The 18,772-nt window shown below is 35.2% G+C and overlaps 1 protein-coding gene across 3 annotated transcripts in view; it reads right to left on the bottom strand.

Moving 5' to 3' along the window:
• Nucleotides 1-18,772, bottom strand: part of SMARCA5 (SWI/SNF related, matrix associated, actin dependent regulator of chromatin, subfamily a, member 5) — a 48,433-nt gene that overhangs the window by 18,872 nt on the left and 10,789 nt on the right. For all 3 annotated transcript variants that reach the window (XM_070258192.1, XM_070258182.1, XM_001502026.7), the window contains 8 exons: nt 17,211-17,285; nt 12,099-12,265; nt 9,625-9,725; nt 7,761-7,861; nt 6,811-6,990; nt 4,533-4,688; nt 4,308-4,439; nt 2,764-2,832 (listed from right to left, as the gene is read on the bottom strand). In XM_070258192.1, coding sequence (XP_070114293.1) covers nt 2,764-2,832; nt 4,308-4,439; nt 4,533-4,688; nt 6,811-6,990; nt 7,761-7,861; nt 9,625-9,725; nt 12,099-12,265; nt 17,211-17,285 — 981 coding nt within the window. The remainder of the gene's footprint in view (nt 1-2,763; nt 2,833-4,307; nt 4,440-4,532; nt 4,689-6,810; nt 6,991-7,760; nt 7,862-9,624; nt 9,726-12,098; nt 12,266-17,210; nt 17,286-18,772) is intronic.

Here is an 18,772-nt window from a genome sequence, read left to right on the forward strand (position 1 = left end):
AAGATAACCTTATTTCTAAAGTAAGTATTATTTCAGGATCTCAAAACTGTCCATTAAATACATAAGAAAGAAATTTACCTGCTTGAATACCAAGTGATTTTTAGGACTTCTCCCTTTCAAATTTATTATATTACTGAGTTTCTGAAGGATAATAATACTAGATCATTATTTATTCAATACATATAATGAGTATATACTTGCTATACTCTCGTAAAATACTACAAATATTAGTAAATTTTAAAGATGTTCTTCACATTCACTGCCTTCCAGGTTTAAAACTAGTTACATGCACGTAGATTATCTAACATTACTTAAGAAACGGCTAGGTCCACATTAACACGTTTTTAAGTTACAGTTTTTAAATTTACTATCTTTTTCTTAAGAAAATAGACCATATGTATACAAATCATGAGTATACAGTTCAATAAATTTTAATCAAGTAGCCATACTCATGTACCCATTACCTAGATAAATACAACACCCCTAGAAATCCTTCTCATAACCTTCCCAGTCACTATTCCCCTTTTCCTTCCCAAGGGTAAGCAAGAGTCTTACTTTTTAAGATCATAAATTAGTTTTACCTGTTATTTTTAACTTCCTATACATAGACTCATACAGTATACGCCCATGTATCTCTAGTTTTTTATTCAACAGTATGTTTGTGAGACGTACCCATGTTATATGTAGTTCATTTTCATAAAATAAATCGTAAAATATTTATAACACTAAAGATAAGCCTTTATTTGTATCTTCCTTTGTTCTATTTATACGAGCTATAAAAATATGATCATCACAAAACAAATCAAAAGTTCCTGAGAAAAACGATGAGCAACATTTCTCTAGTATCATCATGTAAGGAAGCTAGTACAGCCCTAACTGGCAGCCAGCACCAACTGCCAGACACGTGAGTGAAGAGCTTCAGCCCCACTGGGCATCTTTCAGAACCATCCAGATAAATGCAGCTGTATGAATCCAGGTAAAACTAGCAAAGAAATCACTCAGTCGACCCATACATTCTGGAAATTATTAAAATATATACTATTAAGGTTTTTGAGCGGGGGTTGAGGGGGTGGTAGGAGGGTCGCCAACAATAGATAACTGATACATCAAGAAAGAATTCTCATTCCTAAATACACCCATGCTGATTCTGAATATCCTCTTTAATTACACAACAGGAGCTGCAGTGGGAATTTCACGACAGAGTATAGGAAGGTAGCTACCAGATCTCTTCTCCCTGATTTGATAAGTACCTTCATACTACTCTCTGAACAAAATAAACAGATGCCAAAACTGGTTGATTCTGTCATGTGAGTTGTTTTAGTTGCTTTACCTACGTGTACCTATTTATTAAAAAGAAGTCTACATATACCCTCCAAAATCATTCAAGTAAGTAAATCTAAATTGAGTGCTTATATGCTCAAATGCCACTAAATTGAAACAAAATTGTCTAGGAGATTGTTACCTTCAAAGTTTTAACAAAATTTCAGTATATAAGAATTTTAAAGTACTTTACAATATTTGAAATTTCACAAACTTATTATTTTGCCTCTGTTCAAATATCCGCTATGAGCCAAGCACTGTGCTAGAGATACAAGGACAGATATAAGACATGTCTCCTGACTTTGTGTTTACAATGCAGCAGGAAAAACACTCATAAATTAATCATTTCAATACCCTGTGCAAAGTCCTCTAGTATTAGAATGCCAGGATTATTAAAGAAGGGATACAGAGTCTTTAGGCTGGCCTCAGCCTGGACATTTAGTGGAGAAAGTAACGTCACCAGTGAGTGTTGGACTAAGTATCAGAAAAGAGTACAGGACAGGGGATACTAGATGTGGCAGAAAAGCTAACCAAGAAAAAACAAATTAGAATTAGCACAGTGTTTATAGAAAATTGACAGTGGGGTCTGCAATTCTAACAAATTAGAGGTTGATATAAGAGGTAAAACAGAAGTTGGAGAATGTTAGGCTAAATTGTTGGAGAGGAGGGCAATTTGGCCTCCCAGAGGAACATCTGTAATGCTGGGAAATATTTTTGGTTGTCACCAACGGGGACATACTACTGGCCCCTAGTGGGTAGAATGTCAGGGATGCTGTTAAATAGGAAAAACACCTTCCCTGTCCTCCTCAAAAGTATCCAGATGGAAAAGTCAATAGAAGTTGAGAAACCCTGAGTTAGGTCATGAGAGGCCTTATATGCCATGTTTCTAAGGTCTGGCTTTATCCTGCTGGCCAGGGTATCTTAACCTGGCCGTCTGTTAAGAGAAATTTCTCTACCAACCAACTTTCACTTGTGAATCTTCACTGAAAGGAACAAAGCTATACATCATAGCAAAAACATATCAACTCTGCTCACAATGCACTACTAGCAGTTGCTTAGTCACTGGATTTAAGAACAGATGAACCTTTAGCCTTTCAGAACTGAATCTGCTAGATTCTTCTATGGACTATGAATGGAACTAAGCTTTGAATACTCATCTATACTAGTCCTTATGCAGCTCTTATTTCCCCTATTGTTCTTTTTTTAACTCTACGGGATAACTTTATTCCTTCATTAATTTAGGATTCCATCAGAGGTCCTAACACTAAAACCACCGTAAATCACCCCCTACCGCCATTATAAGATTACACAGTTAAGTAGCAGGATTCAAACAGATCTGATTCTAAAGCCACTATGCTTTTTTAACAGAAAAATAATCCACTAATTTAAATCTCTATCATTTTTCCCATTAGAAATGCTTTAACCCTATTCCAAACTACTTACCATATGAAGCCTCTCAACTAGCTTTTGATCCCCAAGGCAATTATTTGTATCAAACCAGGAATCAAAGTCCTAGATTAACAAATAAAAAACATATTAAAACGAGAGATAATATTAACTACAAATACCCTGTTATGCTAGATATGATAACGATTTCTAGAGTTAGTTTAATATTTGAGTTGTGAACTGCAAAACTCATTTAGTTCAGTCCCCTATTTTTCGTGTGTGTCGTTATTAACAACTAATTTTAGAACAAGCTTGAGAATCATACTACTCCCCAAACACTTTTCCCAAAAATGTCAAGGTAACAAGTTTCAGAGTGAAAAGAAAATAGTTGGAAATTGAGTTTTATAGAATTATAAAATTAATATTCTTGAAGAAATCCTTCCTCAGTTTCAAAAACGCTTAACGATTAAAATCACTTTGCAATTCGTCCTCTAGGCCACTCAGGCTACTCAAATACAAAGTTTCCAGAGCCGTGTCAATTTTAATTGGACTTAACTAAAAGTGAAATTGAGATTACCAGCATTTCATTAGTATTTAGCTAGGATGTGCATAAGGATAGTTCCCTATCCTTATCTCTTGAGCATATTTATTATATACTTGCGTTGTTAGTAAACATGATCTTAGAATTCACTGTGTTAACTAAAACAAAACTTTAATAGAGATGATTAAACAAATGAAGTGACAATGCAGTAAGAAAAAGAAATTATCTCAAAAACAAAAACATCAAAATACATAAACGCAGAACTAAAGTAGCTTTCTAAGACTGACTGAATGTCTTTCAAGAACACAAATTTCTCTTTTCTTTCAAAATGATCCTTAACACAACAAACCAAAATAAACATCTTTTTAGAACTTATCTAAATAAACATATCATGTAGAGCTCTTCAAAACCACACACACTCTACCTTACCCGGCCCCCCGGCCCCCAGCCCCCAGACATGGGAACAAAGATTCAAAAGTGAACCCTGGTCCAGCAAGAAACTAAAGTTACTAATATTCATATATTATATTCCTACGTACAATGAATAGCTCAAATAGCTAATTAGCCATTTCTAACACTGCAAATAATCTATTAAGGGTAAAGATTGGGTTCTATGTTTGTTAGACCATAAAAAAAGTGGCTAGACAGATTTCACGAAAATTGAAGGCCATCTTGGGGACTTCAAACACAGGGAATGCGAAGTACATAAATTCAGCTGGAGAATACCCTGAGCAGTACCCTAAGAACATGGGCAGTCCACCGAGAGCCACTGACACGATGTCAGGCCAACATGATTACGAAATAGGAATGTGAATCTATGACATTCCAGAGAGAAAACAATGATTTATAAAATGAGATTGAAATCAAAAGCCACAAAAGTAAACTCTCGGGATGCATAAAAAACACAGTAGGTTACACCAGGCTAACTGCCTAAAAGCATGAAAAACTAATGATTATCTCAAGCAGTACTGAAAAGTAGGCCAACTCTATTACAAAAATACACAGCATGAAACAAAAACGCTATTATTATTCCAACCAGAAAACAATAAGAAATACTTACATCAGCTGAATTAAAGACATCTGGCAACAAAAAATTAAGAAGTGACCAGAGCTCATGCAAGTTGTTTTGAAGAGGTGTTCCAGTTAACAATAGTCGATTTGTAGTCTTGAATTCCCTCACTATTTCTGATAACTGAAAGACCAAATTCATCATTAGCATATTCTGTATATTGACCAAATTCTAAAGGAAGGCACAAATGATTTTCACATCTAAATAACAAATTACCTTGGATTTTTCGTTTTTGATCCTGTGAGCTTCATCTATGACTAAGTACCTCCAATTAAATTTTTTGAAAACAGACTTCTCTTTAATAAGCATTTCATAAGATGTTACACAAACATCCCACTCTCCTGGTAACAAAACATCTCTGACAAAAGCAGCCTGTAAAAGAAAAAAAATTACCTCATGCAGAAATAAACTACATATTAAATTTACTGACGACAAGTGATCTAAAGCAGTAGTCCCCCCTTAATTGCAGGGGATACATACCAAGACTACCAATGGATGCCTGAAACCACAGATAGTACTGAATCCTATATATACTAAGTGTTTTCCTATACATAAATATCTATGACCAAGTTTATAAATTAGGCACAGTAAGATTAACAATAACTAATAATAAAATAGAACAATTACAATAATATACTGTAATAAAAGTTATGTGAACGTGATCTCTCTCAAAATATCTTATTCTAACACTCTATACACCTTTGTTGTTATGATAAAAGATGACAAAATGCCTATGTGGTGAGATGAAGTGAGGTGAATGACATAGGCATTGATTGTGATGTAGCTTTAGGCTACTATTGACCTTCTGACGATAAGTCAGAAGGAGGGTCATATGCTTTGAGACGGTGGTTGACCTCGGGTTAACTGAAACCTCTAAAAGTGAAATCAGAGATAAGGGGGACACTATGGGATGTAAAAGGGGTGGGACTATTAAAAAGGGATAGAGTTATCTACAGTATGCAAGCATCTATAAAAAGCCCAAAATAACTTCATAATCATTAAGTGTCAGAGCCATTTAGCAAAAAATAATTGACAAAATTATCAGTGCAAAATTCAACAGACTAACTCCTTAAAAGGTCTTCTTTCTTCAATTCCACTAAGTGCTAAAATTCTTAGGCAACAAGTTTAGGCAAAGGAGAGGGGGTTTCTGACATAAAGATAGAGAACTGAAGGATAGTTTGCAGTGAGCACTTTCATTCCTTTCATCTTTATAGATCTATTAAGATGTTGCTATTGTTATTCTCATTTTACAGGGTGAGGGACTAAAGCAAAAAGTGATTAAATAATTGGGTTGCAAAACATAAAAAGCAATTTGGGGACTTAAAATACCCAAAGTATCTATAAAGGGAGAAAAGAAATCTAAAATCATTACTGATAGCCAAATGAAGGGAAAGCAAAATTAAGTACACAGTCTTTCAATATAGTATGAGTGAATTTTTAAACCTGAACTTTATATTCTTAATAGTGTCATTATCTCCATTTCTTCTTCCAAAAAAGATGGGTCAATTGATCAACATATTAACTTATTTCCATAGATATCATACCAACTCACCAATTACTATAATTCACTCAGTCCATCTTCAAAAACTACTCTTTTATCACTATTACCATCAATCTAAAAATATGACTCCTCAAATTTCCAAGCACCTGTCACTCAAGACTTCTTTTAGGGGCCGGCCCAGTAGCACAGCGGTTAAATTCGCACGTTCTGCTTCTCAGCGGCCCAGGGTTCACCGGTTCGGATCCTGGGTGCGGACATGGCACCACTTGGCAAAAGCCATGCTGTGCCAGGCATCCCACGTGTAAAGTAGAGGAAGATGGGCAGGGATGTTAACTCAGGGCCAGTCTTCCTCAGCAAAAAGAGGAGGATTGGCACTAGTTAGCTCAGGGTTAATCTTCCTCAAGGGGAAAAAAGTAAAAAGACTTCTTTTAAAAACAAGAAAATGCAGGGCCAGCCCCATGGCCTACTGGTTAAATTTGGCATCCTCCAGTTTAGCAGCCCGGGTTCATGGGTGCGGACCTACACCACTCATCAGCCATGCTGTGGCAGTGACCCACATACAAAATAGAGGAACACTGGCATGGATGTTAGCTCAGGGCTAACGTTCCTCAAGCAAAAAAACAGGAGTGGTGGTGACAGATGTTAGTTCAGGGCAAATCTTCCTCAGGAAAAGAAAAGAACCAAGAAAATGCTTCTAGAATGAGAACACAGCCTTTGATTTTATACAACCACTCCCAAAAAGCAGGAGAACCAAACTATATTCTTTAGAGTTTTCCACAGCTTTCTTATAGCTTTCTACAGTCTACAACTCCTTTTCCTTAATACGATAGTTAACCACCAAGACAAAATTACATTTGTAAATTCCTAATATTTATGAAGACCAAGTTTATTGTTGGACTCCTCTTTTATCCTTCCTCCAACTGTTCCCCCTCCCTGTAACCTAAATTTAAATTCTTTTAATATCAAAAATCTAATAAAATATGAGAAACTTACTCTTTGTTCTTTATCTCCTATCAAACAAACAGATCTAAGTGTTGGTACCCATCTCTTGAATTCACTCATCCAGTTGTGTAATGTAGACTTAGGAACCAAAACCATATGGGGACCAGGAATGTTTCTATAGTGTTTCATGTACCCAAGAAGAGAAATTGTTTGAAGAGTCTTTCCCAGGCCCTGAAAGAATAATCACAAAGCAATGAAACACACACAAAAAACAGACTTCCATATTTATACTTTCTGACATACATAGGAATATCTGAAAGAAAAGCTATGTGTTTATAATAGCTATAATGGCAAGAAATTGATATGTGCCAAGTTTGAGTGTTACACTATTTAAGTCACAAGTCTATGACGGAAGTACTATTACCATCCCCATAAGGTCCAGAAGTTTAAGTGACTTTCCCAAGGTTACCCAGCAGAGCTAGAACTGAGACCCATTTCTTTTGACTCCATACTTTCTCCAAGCTAGTTAAGTGCTTAACACTATAGCTATATGGAAACTTTCTTAAACATCACTACATAATTAGTAAGTACTAAACAAGAGATAAAATGTTTCATGAGACATAACTATACAAGCTGCCACCCTGAAGAAAATACTAATAATAAATGAGACATTCAATTGATTGCTCTATGTTTTATAGAGCTGGGGGGAAATGGCCAAATCATTATATTACAAAAGTCAACCAAAAGTATGCTTCTCAAAATGTATTATTTTTAAAATTATTACACTTTCATGGATGATAATTCCTCACAATTGAAGTATAGATGCCGCTTATGCAACTAAAGCAAGCTGCTTTTACCAGTTTGATAGACGGTTAGTTTGCCAACAGTTCTAGACTGTAATCGACAAAAACTTTGTTATACTATCTTAACTTCTATAAATGTAATGGTATAAAATATTTTACATTAAAATATGGTTTTCTAAAAAACTACCAAACACATACCATTTCATCTGCAAGGATACCATTGATGCCATTCTCATACAAAGAAATAAGCCAATTTAATCCTCGGACCTGATAATCTCTCAGTTTACCCCATTTTACATCTAAAAACAAAAGAAAAAACACAATGCACATTTTAAAGACAAGAAATACAGGGAGGCAATCCCTTTCATCTGCTACTCAGAGTGAGTTTCACTTGGGCCCACATGTATTTACTCTGACTTTACTTTCTTACTAGGTTTTAAGAATGAGAATTTTGCAAGTTCTAAGTCAGCAGAGATAGCTGCTGTGGTCTAGAGGGGAGAAGGAGGAAATACATACGGAAGATAATAGCCAAGGGCAGGAAACATGACTATGGGCATCAGAGTACCACCCCAGTCACTCAGTTCCTATGTTACCCATCTACTGGTCCTAGACACTCTTTAGCCTCTTTATTCCCTTTTAATGTTATCACAAGTGTTTCTAACCAAGTGTTTTCACCTTCTATCATGACCCAAACAGAGGCTCTCTGGGGATTTTGTTTTCTTCCTCACAAAGGGAAATAAAAAGATTGTATTTTCCTTTACCCATGTAAGTTACTCTTCTAATAGGTCCTATAAAGAGAGACAACATCTCTTTCAGAGGTTACTACATATTTCCCACCTGAGAATAATTACTAAGTATATGCATTACAATCACCAGATTTTTTTTTTAAATATGTACATTCTGTACCCTACCCCCTTTTCAAAAACATTGCTTTAAGATGAAAAGTTAATCAATGCTGGGAAAACTAGCTACACTATAGGAATGTGGAAAAGAGAGAACCCAAATAATTTAAATTTCCTCTTCCCTTCCTACCACACATCTGACTCTGGCCTGTAGCTTCAAGAAAAGAAATGGAAACTGGGTAGTCTGTAGCCAAAAAAAATCTGAAGGTACACACTTTAAACACACTGCTGAAATTCTAACCAGATCCTGTCTTGCCTGAAGTTCAATTTGCTAAGAGTTAAAGATTACAGATAATTAAATAACAAATCCAAATTGTACGTCCTATATTGACCTTTATAATTTTTTTTTGTTGTTCGCAACCACCATGATCACACAAACTAGTCATCAAGTGAGACAGAAAAAGGTTGGGAAAAAAATGCTAGGCTTCAGTAAAGACAAATGTGCCACCAGACAATCAAGATTATATATAAGTAAAACTTAAACCTGGTTAACCATGTTTTCTTTCAGACAACCATTAGTAATAAATATATTTCAGAAAAAAAATAAAAATAAATTAATACAAAATCAGGAGATAAGAAACAAGTCTTCATGAAGTGCCTTTTTTTTTTTACACACTAGTTTTTATAGTTGCAGTAAACAATAAGGCAAAAACCATCCCTAGTTTTACATATACATTTGGGCAACAACAAACACACTAGTAGGGCCAGCCCCTATGGCCTGGTGGTTAAGTTTGGTGCACTATGCTTTGGAAGCCTGGGTTCAGTTCCTGGGCACAGACCTACACGCTGTCTGTCAGTGGCCATGCTGTGGCAGTGGCTCACATACAAAAAAAAAAAAAAAACAAAAAAAGAGGAAGACTGGCAGCAGATGTTACCTCAGGGTGAATCTTTCTGAGCACAAAATTTAAAAAATCATATTTAAAAAACCCAACAAACACACTCACATTTTAGCTCCCTTTGAAATACAACACCACTATCATACTAGTATACTATCACTTCCATCAAAAAAAATCAGAAGTATATTTCATAGCCAATAAATTTCCAAAGATTCCTGAAAATTTCCTTCATAAATTATAGCCACGACATCCAAAACACTAACCAAAGGATGTCTAGAAAAGGGATTTTTAAAAAAATCAAGTAATTAAATAAACGTAACATACATGATGGAGAGTCTTCAAATCGAGTGCAAACATTGGTTGCTTTGGAGCTTTCTGTTAATAGTTCTTCATCCTCCTCTTGTTCTGTTCTACGGTGCCGGTAGCTGTCAAGTTTAAAATAAAACCAACTGACTTGAGTTTTGGCTTTAATTTTAACTACCAGCTACTATTTCCACTTACTAGTCAACTGGCTGACCAAGACTCTACAATAGTAATTTTTTAACAAACATCTGAATTAAGATTAAAAAAGTGAACAGTAGAAATTATTACTAAATACATACCTGAAATGGGTTTTCTAAAACATACAATGATTGTTAAAATAGAGTAATACATTAGGTTAACCAGAACTTGATAAACTTAAACGAGATAATCTAACTTCAAGGAAATATACTGTCAGAAAAATCTCATAATTTGTATTTTTACATCACCCTTTTAAGTATTTTTGTTAGGAAAAAAATTAGTTTCAGAAATCACACTTTAAAAACTGCAACTTTCACCCAAAGCTGGAGAATATGTAGAACAGACTTAGGGCTTAAGCAACGGACTCTTAACCAGAGATTCATCAGTTACTCAAAGCTCTTTAAATACACATGCCCAGATTCTACATCACAAGAGTGAAATACATCCCCTTAAAAACTAATTTTCTGAAGTTAGTAATATTGCCAGATTTCTTAATCTCTAAAGGACTCAGGTGAGTAAAACTACTTACTCCCCAATTCTGGAGCTTCCAGTTTTATACCTTTATACTTTGAACCAATATTTTCATTTAAATTAGAAAACAACAGTAGATTATGACACTCGTGACCTCTAAATCTAATTTATTGCTTGATTTCTACTAAAACTACATGCTTGGTGGAAGAGGATAATCACCTTTCCCAGACAGAGCATTCCTCAGAAATTCAGGCCAAGGCAATAAATACGCAAGGATCTTCTTGTTTGTTTTATACGCTTCTAAGTAGAATGTCTTAGCGTAAGTGTTCTTATACTTTTCTGCAGTCTAACCCTATAAAACTTAGTGCAAAGATCTACCCCTAACCCCAATTTATTCGCCATAAACTAGGAGTGAACTTTGTTTTTGTTTTTTAATAAAATCTCCTTCACAATATATTATCAAGATGGTTGATTATTATGGTCATAAAACTGAAGATACAGGCTGGAATGTGCTTTACTTAAAACTGAGGCATCACTGAATATAACTGTGGCTGATAGAAGGAAAAAAAGTATGTATGTCCTCACACCCAAGGACAGTACCATCACCCTCATTACTTTGCAGAAGCTAACTTTCCACTAAGATGGTTGGAAGAGCAGAGAAGAAATCTGTTAACCAAGATTCCTTTCCCCCAATACTAATAAGATCAAGTTGAACAACAATTTATATATTTACTACAGAATATCTTTATCTTATAGGATCTCAGCGGTATTTCTTTTCATGACTTCATATTGACTACCCCATAACAATATCCATTTCCAGAGCATGAGTGATGCTATTTAAACAGCTACAAACTTTTCAAGTCTGAACAATTTAAATACACATGAAGTACAAAGTTCTCTCTTATAAAGTTTCGTAAGTATTAAAACAAAAGCACTTTGGTGACACAATGGAGAAAGAGTAAGATATACTGGATGAATAGAATACTTCAAATAAAATTAAAGTATTATATGCTCATGTTTGATGATAATCCCTTCAAGATAGAGCTCATACTTCCATGCTTCTGTAAACTGCAGTAAATTTAACATTATTGATATCAGTTTGTAATTTCCTCTTTTAGATAACTGCATATTTTAATTTCTGATCACATTTCATTTTTCACTTTGGGAATTACAGAAGGAGCTGAGATTGCCCTAAATGTATTAATTAATACTAATTAAACATCTTAATTATCCAACCAGCAAAAAAGTTTTTAAAAAGAATTTATAAATTCAACATGGAAGAGTTATGTTACATATTTTGAACAAAAACTTAAAGGTGGCATACAACTTGATACCTCAATTTAATAAAGGCAACTCCGTAATAAAAATCGTAAACAAACTGCTGTGGCATAATCACAACATTCCTCACACCAGCACAGACTTCATATAAATGCAATACCCTCAATGCATGTATGTGGTTTAGAAGACTAGAGCATACCTCAAAATCAGATCTAAATTCAAGCGTGGATTATTCTAGTTACTTCTACGTGATGTTAAATAGGTAACTTAACCTCTGCTTTTGTTTCCTCCCCAAGGAATGGGTAACATCCAAATTGCCTACACCATGTGGTTGTCACAATCCATAAATTATACAATGCTATAAAAAATAAGCCATAATGCATTATTTTTATTTACTTACACAGGCATGGCTACGTCCTGCCAAAACAACTGGGGCCAAATAAATTAACAGCACTAAAACAACTTTTTCAATGAAGTGATTTTATGCTTCTAATGAAAACTAGCAAAAACAAATATGGTTTAACTACTAAATACAAATGATTACTCACTCGCCAACTGACAGCAAGTTCTGTTTTTCATCCTTTTTTATTCGTGGGCGCCCTGGTTTCATTTTCAAAGGTGAGGTTGGAGTCTTCTGAGCAGCAGGCTGAATGAAATGTGCAAACAGCTCTGTCTGCTTTAATAAATACTCAAACCTATTTGCTCGATCAGTTTGCTGCAAAAAATTTTATTAGAATATTAACACACTTTCGGAAATCAAAGTTTCAACATGCCTTCATACAATGAATTCAGCAGTAAAAACAAACTATTGATATATAAAACATGAGTTTCAGAGCATTATACTAAGTGACAGAAGCCAAACATAAAAGGCCACATACTGTATGATTCCATTTATATGAAATTTTAACTAATGACGGAAAGCAGATCTGAAGCGGTAAAGGAATGAGGGCAGGAGCAAACTTTTTGGGGATAATAGAACTGCTCTACATCATGATTGTAAGGTGGTTAAACGACTGCATTTATCTGCCAAAATCAGTGAATTACAAACTTAAAACAGTCGTGTGTCAATTTTACCTCAATATAGCTGATCAAAAAATAGCAAATAAAAAATTAAAGGACATTGTGCAATACAAGTGAATTTATTCAGTAGTGGGAAAATGCATTGGTCATTCATCAGTTAGGATGTGCCAAATTTTAAAAAGCTATCAGGCTTAAAAAAAATCTATTAAGTTTATGAACTATTCATTAACCAATGCAGTTTTTAAAGCTATTTCTTCCTTTCATATCTAACATCTGCTGCTTTGAATGTTCCCTATTATTACACCAAGAGAACGGAAGAATTTGAACAAAAAACTTAAGATCTTTGAAATCAAGTTTTTCATAAAAATAAATAAAATCTGAAGCCTTTAGGAAACACTCTTTTTACAGACACACTAACATAGTTTGGTTTAAAAAGGAGAAACAAGACAAGAACTCAATAAACAGAGAAACCCGTTACTCAACATCTTTGCCTAGAAATGTTTAAAATGCCAGCTTTAGAATGAATTACAAAAATGCATTTTACTTAGTAAAGCAAACACCAGAGGTATCCAAACATCACACTGTTGTAAAAGCTACGTGTTTTTTAAAGGAAAATATAACTCTAAAATCACACCAACATAAAAACTGAAGACCAATTTGCTCTCAGGAAGGCATGTGGTGATAGCGTTTCACTGGGTCACAAATGACACTCATCAAAGTAGCCCAATCTGTACAATTACCAACAGGCTGTCAACCTGCTCCTCCCTAGTAATGTCCTATAGATGACAAGCTTCAGTTTGGTTTTGAATATTACACAGTACTGAACTGAGATAAAAATATCTGTGTGTATTTTGCACAATCGCATTTCTTAATTCATATATAATAAAAGAAGAGCCAAGAATATGGAACTAGAAGATGTTGGGGCTGAAAAAAGACTACTCAATTATCGTTATTTTGTTTGGAATCAATATAAATAAGCTCTAGAAATAAACTCAAATATGCCAGAGCCTAGACATTTTAAGGTAAGAGCTATTCTACACTATTCAAATCACTAAGCATTCTTCACTTCTCTCAAAACATTTCAAATCAACATTATCTTCTAAAATAGCTGTTCAACTGAAGAAACACTTTTGTGTGTCTACCAGAAAACGCACTTCGGTTCTTCATGAAGTTTTCATTACAGTCCAATATTGAAAATAAACCAAATAGGTAAATTACATAAGACTGTCAGCAGGTGATAAATGCTCAGAAGTAAAATAAAGCAGGGTAAAGGGAGATGAGAAGTGGGAATGGCACTGAAATTTTAACCACTAGAATAAGGAAAATCCTAACAGAAGTGATGTTTCAGCAGAGAAGGGGGAAGCCCCCCACAATTCTTAGGTCTTATCACATTTCTCTAATGCTCAAAAACCTTTAATGGCTCTAGATATCTTAAAGTATTTTTTCAAAGTATGGTTTATGACTCTTCAGATCAAAAATATCCAAGATTCTTGTTATCTTCTACATGGTCAAGTTTGAGAACTACTGTCTTAAAGAATTAAGTATAAATTCACCAGGCTTCTACACAACAGTCAATGATTTCAAAATTCTCTCCCACTACCTATTCATTCAAGTAGTGGCAGGGTTACAAACCAGTTACAAAGAACCAAGGAGTTCAGAACAATATTTACAGAAGAAGCCTTCAGCAGAATTGTGGCAAAGATTGGGGGGGGAAACCAGCAAAGACCTTGTTGCTTGAGAGAATAAGAAGGTTAAAATTAAAATGACTTGAGATCTTAAAGAAAAGAGAGAAAAGGAGAAAAACTAACAGATCCTAAAACAGAGAAACAATAGATTAAGATCAGGAAGCTGAAAGAAATGGATCATAAAATTAAATGGAAGATTAAAATCAATAGCCTTGGATAAGCCCCTTTCTCTGAGACAGGAAAAAATGACACACAACAGTAGAGGACATACATATTTGGAAATACAGAGGAAATAAACTGAAGATAGGCCTACAATTCTTTGTGGAGGAAGACTAAAAATGAGGGTGTGACAGAAATGGAGTGGAAAGCTTAAACAGAGTGGTAAAGTTTTAGAATGGCTAAATGGGATTGTTGAGCAAAATACTGAAAGCCCAAGAGAGAAAAAACCATAAATTTATTCTGGTACCAATCAGTACTATTATTTAGTTTTCTCAAATAAAATTCAGGTCCTGGCTTCAAAAATGAAGAGCAGATTTCAAGACTTACCAGTGGTTAGGAACTAGCAGAGGATAAGGGAGCTTGCTTACAAGAAAACTGTTAGTCAAGAGCATGATGTTGAAAAAGGAAATGAAACTAGGAGAATGAAAAACTTGGAAGAAATGAGAAAAGATTTACAATAAAGGCCACCATAAAGATGAAAAGCATTATAAAGATCCACTGAGGGGCCAGCCCAGTGGCACAGCAGTTAAGTTCGCACGTTCTGCTTCTCAGCAGCCCGGGGTTCACCGGTTCAGATCCTAGGTGCGGACATGGCACCGCTTGGCACACCATGCTGTGGTAGGCATCCCACATATAAAGCAGAGGAAGATGGGCACGGATGTTAGCTCAGGACCAGGCTTCCTCAGCAGAAAAATAAGAGGACTGGCAGTAGTGACCTCAGGGCTAATCTTCCTCGGGGGGGAAAAAAACAAACCACTGAAAATCTCCACGATATAATCAGATTTGTGTCATAAATATACTTTGCAAAAACATAACGAGATCTGCAAAAGGCCGGATCATAAGAAAGGAAGCAAATGAAGAAGGCAACAAAATAATCCATGCAATAGAAGAACGCTAAACTAAGTTGACAGGGAAAAGATAAGAGAACAATTTATGAGGTTGCAAGACTATTAAAATTATCAGGCATTGTTATGGACAGCTTAGGTATATATTAAGAAGAACTTTCAATCATTGAGACAACACTAAGTAGAGTGGAGTAGTGTTTTGGATATTCCCAAGTGTGAGGTACCAAAGGGACTTAAATGTCCAACAAGCAAATGAAAATACAATGGTTGGAGGCATCCGGGCTAGAGATAAATATTCGCAAGTGTTCAGTTTAAGGATGGCAGATGAAAACCAATAAGGATCAAGCTATCCAAGAAGAAATGTAATGAAAACAGATAAAGAGACAGTCAAGTAAATACGGTATCATCAAGGGAAAAAAAGTCTCTCAAGGCAAGCAAAAATTTTGAGGAGTGGTTAACAATGTCAAACACAAGTGAGTCAAGGAGAATGAAACTAAAATGAAGGCACAGACTGGCAATTAGATTCACTAGTACGGCGTTAATGACAGAATATAAACTGTGAAGGGTTAAAGGAATGAATGAGAAAAAGAGACTTGGAAAATTTACCTTTTTGTTTAAGTTTGACAGCAAAGAAAGGAGATGGGACAGATATATACACATATATAAAATTAACAGAAATCATATATAATAATATCCATTTTACATGGTCATATGAATTATGCATATTACATGTGTATACATGTATGTGTGTACATAAAATACACATCATATATTTTTAGGATTTTAAAGCTATTTAAGAGATTCAAAATATTTACTGATCTTGAAGAGAAAGTCAAAGGACAAGAAGAAAGTAAATTTCAAACAATACTTGTTAAAATCTTACTATGTGCCAGATATTGTTCTGGGTGCTAAAGACAGGAAGTTTAAGACACTGTTCCTGGGGCCGGCCCGGTGGCACAGCGGTTAAGTTCACAGGTTCTGCTTCGGCGGCCCAGGGTTCGCCAGTTCGGATCCCAGGTGTGGACATGGCACCGCTTGGCAAGCCATACTGTGGTAGGCGTCCCATATATAAAGTAGAGGAAGATGGGCATGGATGTTAGCTCAGGGCCAGTCTTCCTCAGCAAAAAGAGGATTGGCAGCAGTTAGCTCAGGGCTAATCTTCCTCAAAAAAAAAAAAGACACTCTTCCTACTCTTAAGGAGCATTCTATGTGTTATGCTGTGTTGTGTAGTGGGTGTTATTATTTAATATATGCTGTTTTAACTTTTTAAGATTTCAATACAAGTAAATGAGTTCAATCCATATAAAGCACTGAGAAAAGGGCCTGGTACACAGGAAGCATTCATTGTTAGTCATTATTATTACTGAATCTGAATTTAAATTTAAAGCTCTTTGTAGGTATTGGTTAAGTCATGGTTAAAAAAAAAGTCTTCTAAGATATGAAATGTGAGCTGGGTCTTTAAGGATTCCTATATAACATCATGTTCTCTTTTGTAAAGTTCCCATCCATATTCTAACGCTGTGGGCAAGGAGTATGTATTATTCTCTTTGCAACCAGCAGAGTACATCGCTAGACAGATGCATAATAAACACATCTTAAATAACTACTTCTCTGGTCTTTAACTCACCTCACTACCAATAATAACCTTAAAATAAAAGGGGTGTTAACATAAGCCATATATTTACATAATGTTATGTGAATTCATGTAATGCTACTTCTATTTGCTTTACACAGATAGGCAAACAAGATACAAAAGTTACAGTAACCCATGTTACACATATTTCAATTGGATATCTGTGCCTCAATTATAAAAATTAAATGTAGAAGTTTGGTACATTTAATCACTCAACAAAAAGTTAGCATAGACAGTATTCATATACCTAGAACATACCATTTTTTCTTCATAAGTAGGATCTGGTTCTTGGATTTCTTTTTGCTTTCCAGGAGACGCATCATCAAAGACTTCCTGGTAAAAGGGAAAAATCACAGATTGTTCTTAAGAGAAGTCAATACACCATTATCAGACTGATTTCTGCCCAAAACACCTTCTAAGCAATACACTCCTGTCCCAAACTTCCTAGATACTTAAATGGCTGTCATCTAACCTGATAGAAAACCTTGAAGAAATTCAGTAACATGATAACAATCTATTTAACCCACATATGTAAACTCCACAGCTACTGCCAAGATTAAAACACAAGATTATTATCTACATCATCCTCACTACTTTCAACAAATCTCTTTTTTTAATCAATAAAAATTATGAAACTAAATTGCATAAAATGTGAAGAAAATATGTTCCCTTTTAATCATAAAATTGCAGTGCTGGGGCCTGCCCGGTGCCACAGTTAAGTTCACACGGTCTACTTCTCGGCAGCCTGGGGTTCACCGGTTTGGATCCTGGGTGCAGACATGGCACCACTTGGCAAAAGCCATGCTATGGTAGGCGCCCCACGTATAAAGTAGAGGAAGATGGGCATGGATGTTAGCTCAGGGCCAGTCTTCCTCAGCAAAAAGAGGAGGATTGGCAGTAGTTAGCTCACGGCTAATCTTTCTCAAAAAAAAAAAAAAAAGTTTTTTAATTGCAGTGCTTACTGTGCTATTACACAAAAGTAAACATGAAAAGCAGCATTATTATACACCCTGATTTCCATTTTCTAGAATATTACAAACAATTTATCATGTAGCCTAAACTGAATACTCTTTAACTAGTCTGATTCTGCAATTGGCAATAAATGTGCTACCCTTGTAAATTTATTCACCCTGACATTCAAAATGCCACAAATAACAAAAAAACAGCAACAACTTCTACAATGCAAAGTTCCACTCATCCATTAAAAAACAACAAAAGAACAGCTGGTAAAGTGTAATTTTCACTAATGATGTACAAATCTATGCTTGACAATATATACTTTAATAAAGCTATCTGTGATTAAAAAGTTGGGGGTGGCGGCTGGTACAATACTAGAATTAAGAGGTCAAAGAACCTAAATTCAAGTCTAACTTCATTGTTAAGAACTTTAGGCACCTGTGGAAGCTTAAATTCATCACAAATCTCTGGTCTCCACAAGTAAAAATGACAAAGCTACCTACCTAACCTATTAGAAGACCATGAAAGGTCAAATACCCTCTAAAGAAATAAAATGTGCTTTCCAGCAGTCATCATCATTCCTTCCGTAGTTGGGAAAAAGAAAGAAAGATTTGGATTCCACGACTCTTGAGGTCATATGATTACCGGCATACAGAATGCCTATCCATCAGTCTAGTCAGTAGTGAGAGATGAGGATGAACGAAGACAGGCTCCATCCACACTGCCAAAAAGATCCTAATAAACAAAAAATGAGATGCTCCCCTGACGTATGAGCACCAAGCAAAAAGGAAAAATTAACTGAATACTTCTGGGAAGGTCAGCTTTGTGAAGGAAAAAATGAAGAATGCAAGATTTTAGTTATT

This window comes from Equus caballus, chromosome 2, assembly GCF_041296265.1.
Source record: "Equus caballus isolate H_3958 breed thoroughbred chromosome 2, TB-T2T, whole genome shotgun sequence".
Classification (NCBI taxonomy): domain Eukaryota; kingdom Metazoa; phylum Chordata; class Mammalia; order Perissodactyla; family Equidae; genus Equus; species Equus caballus.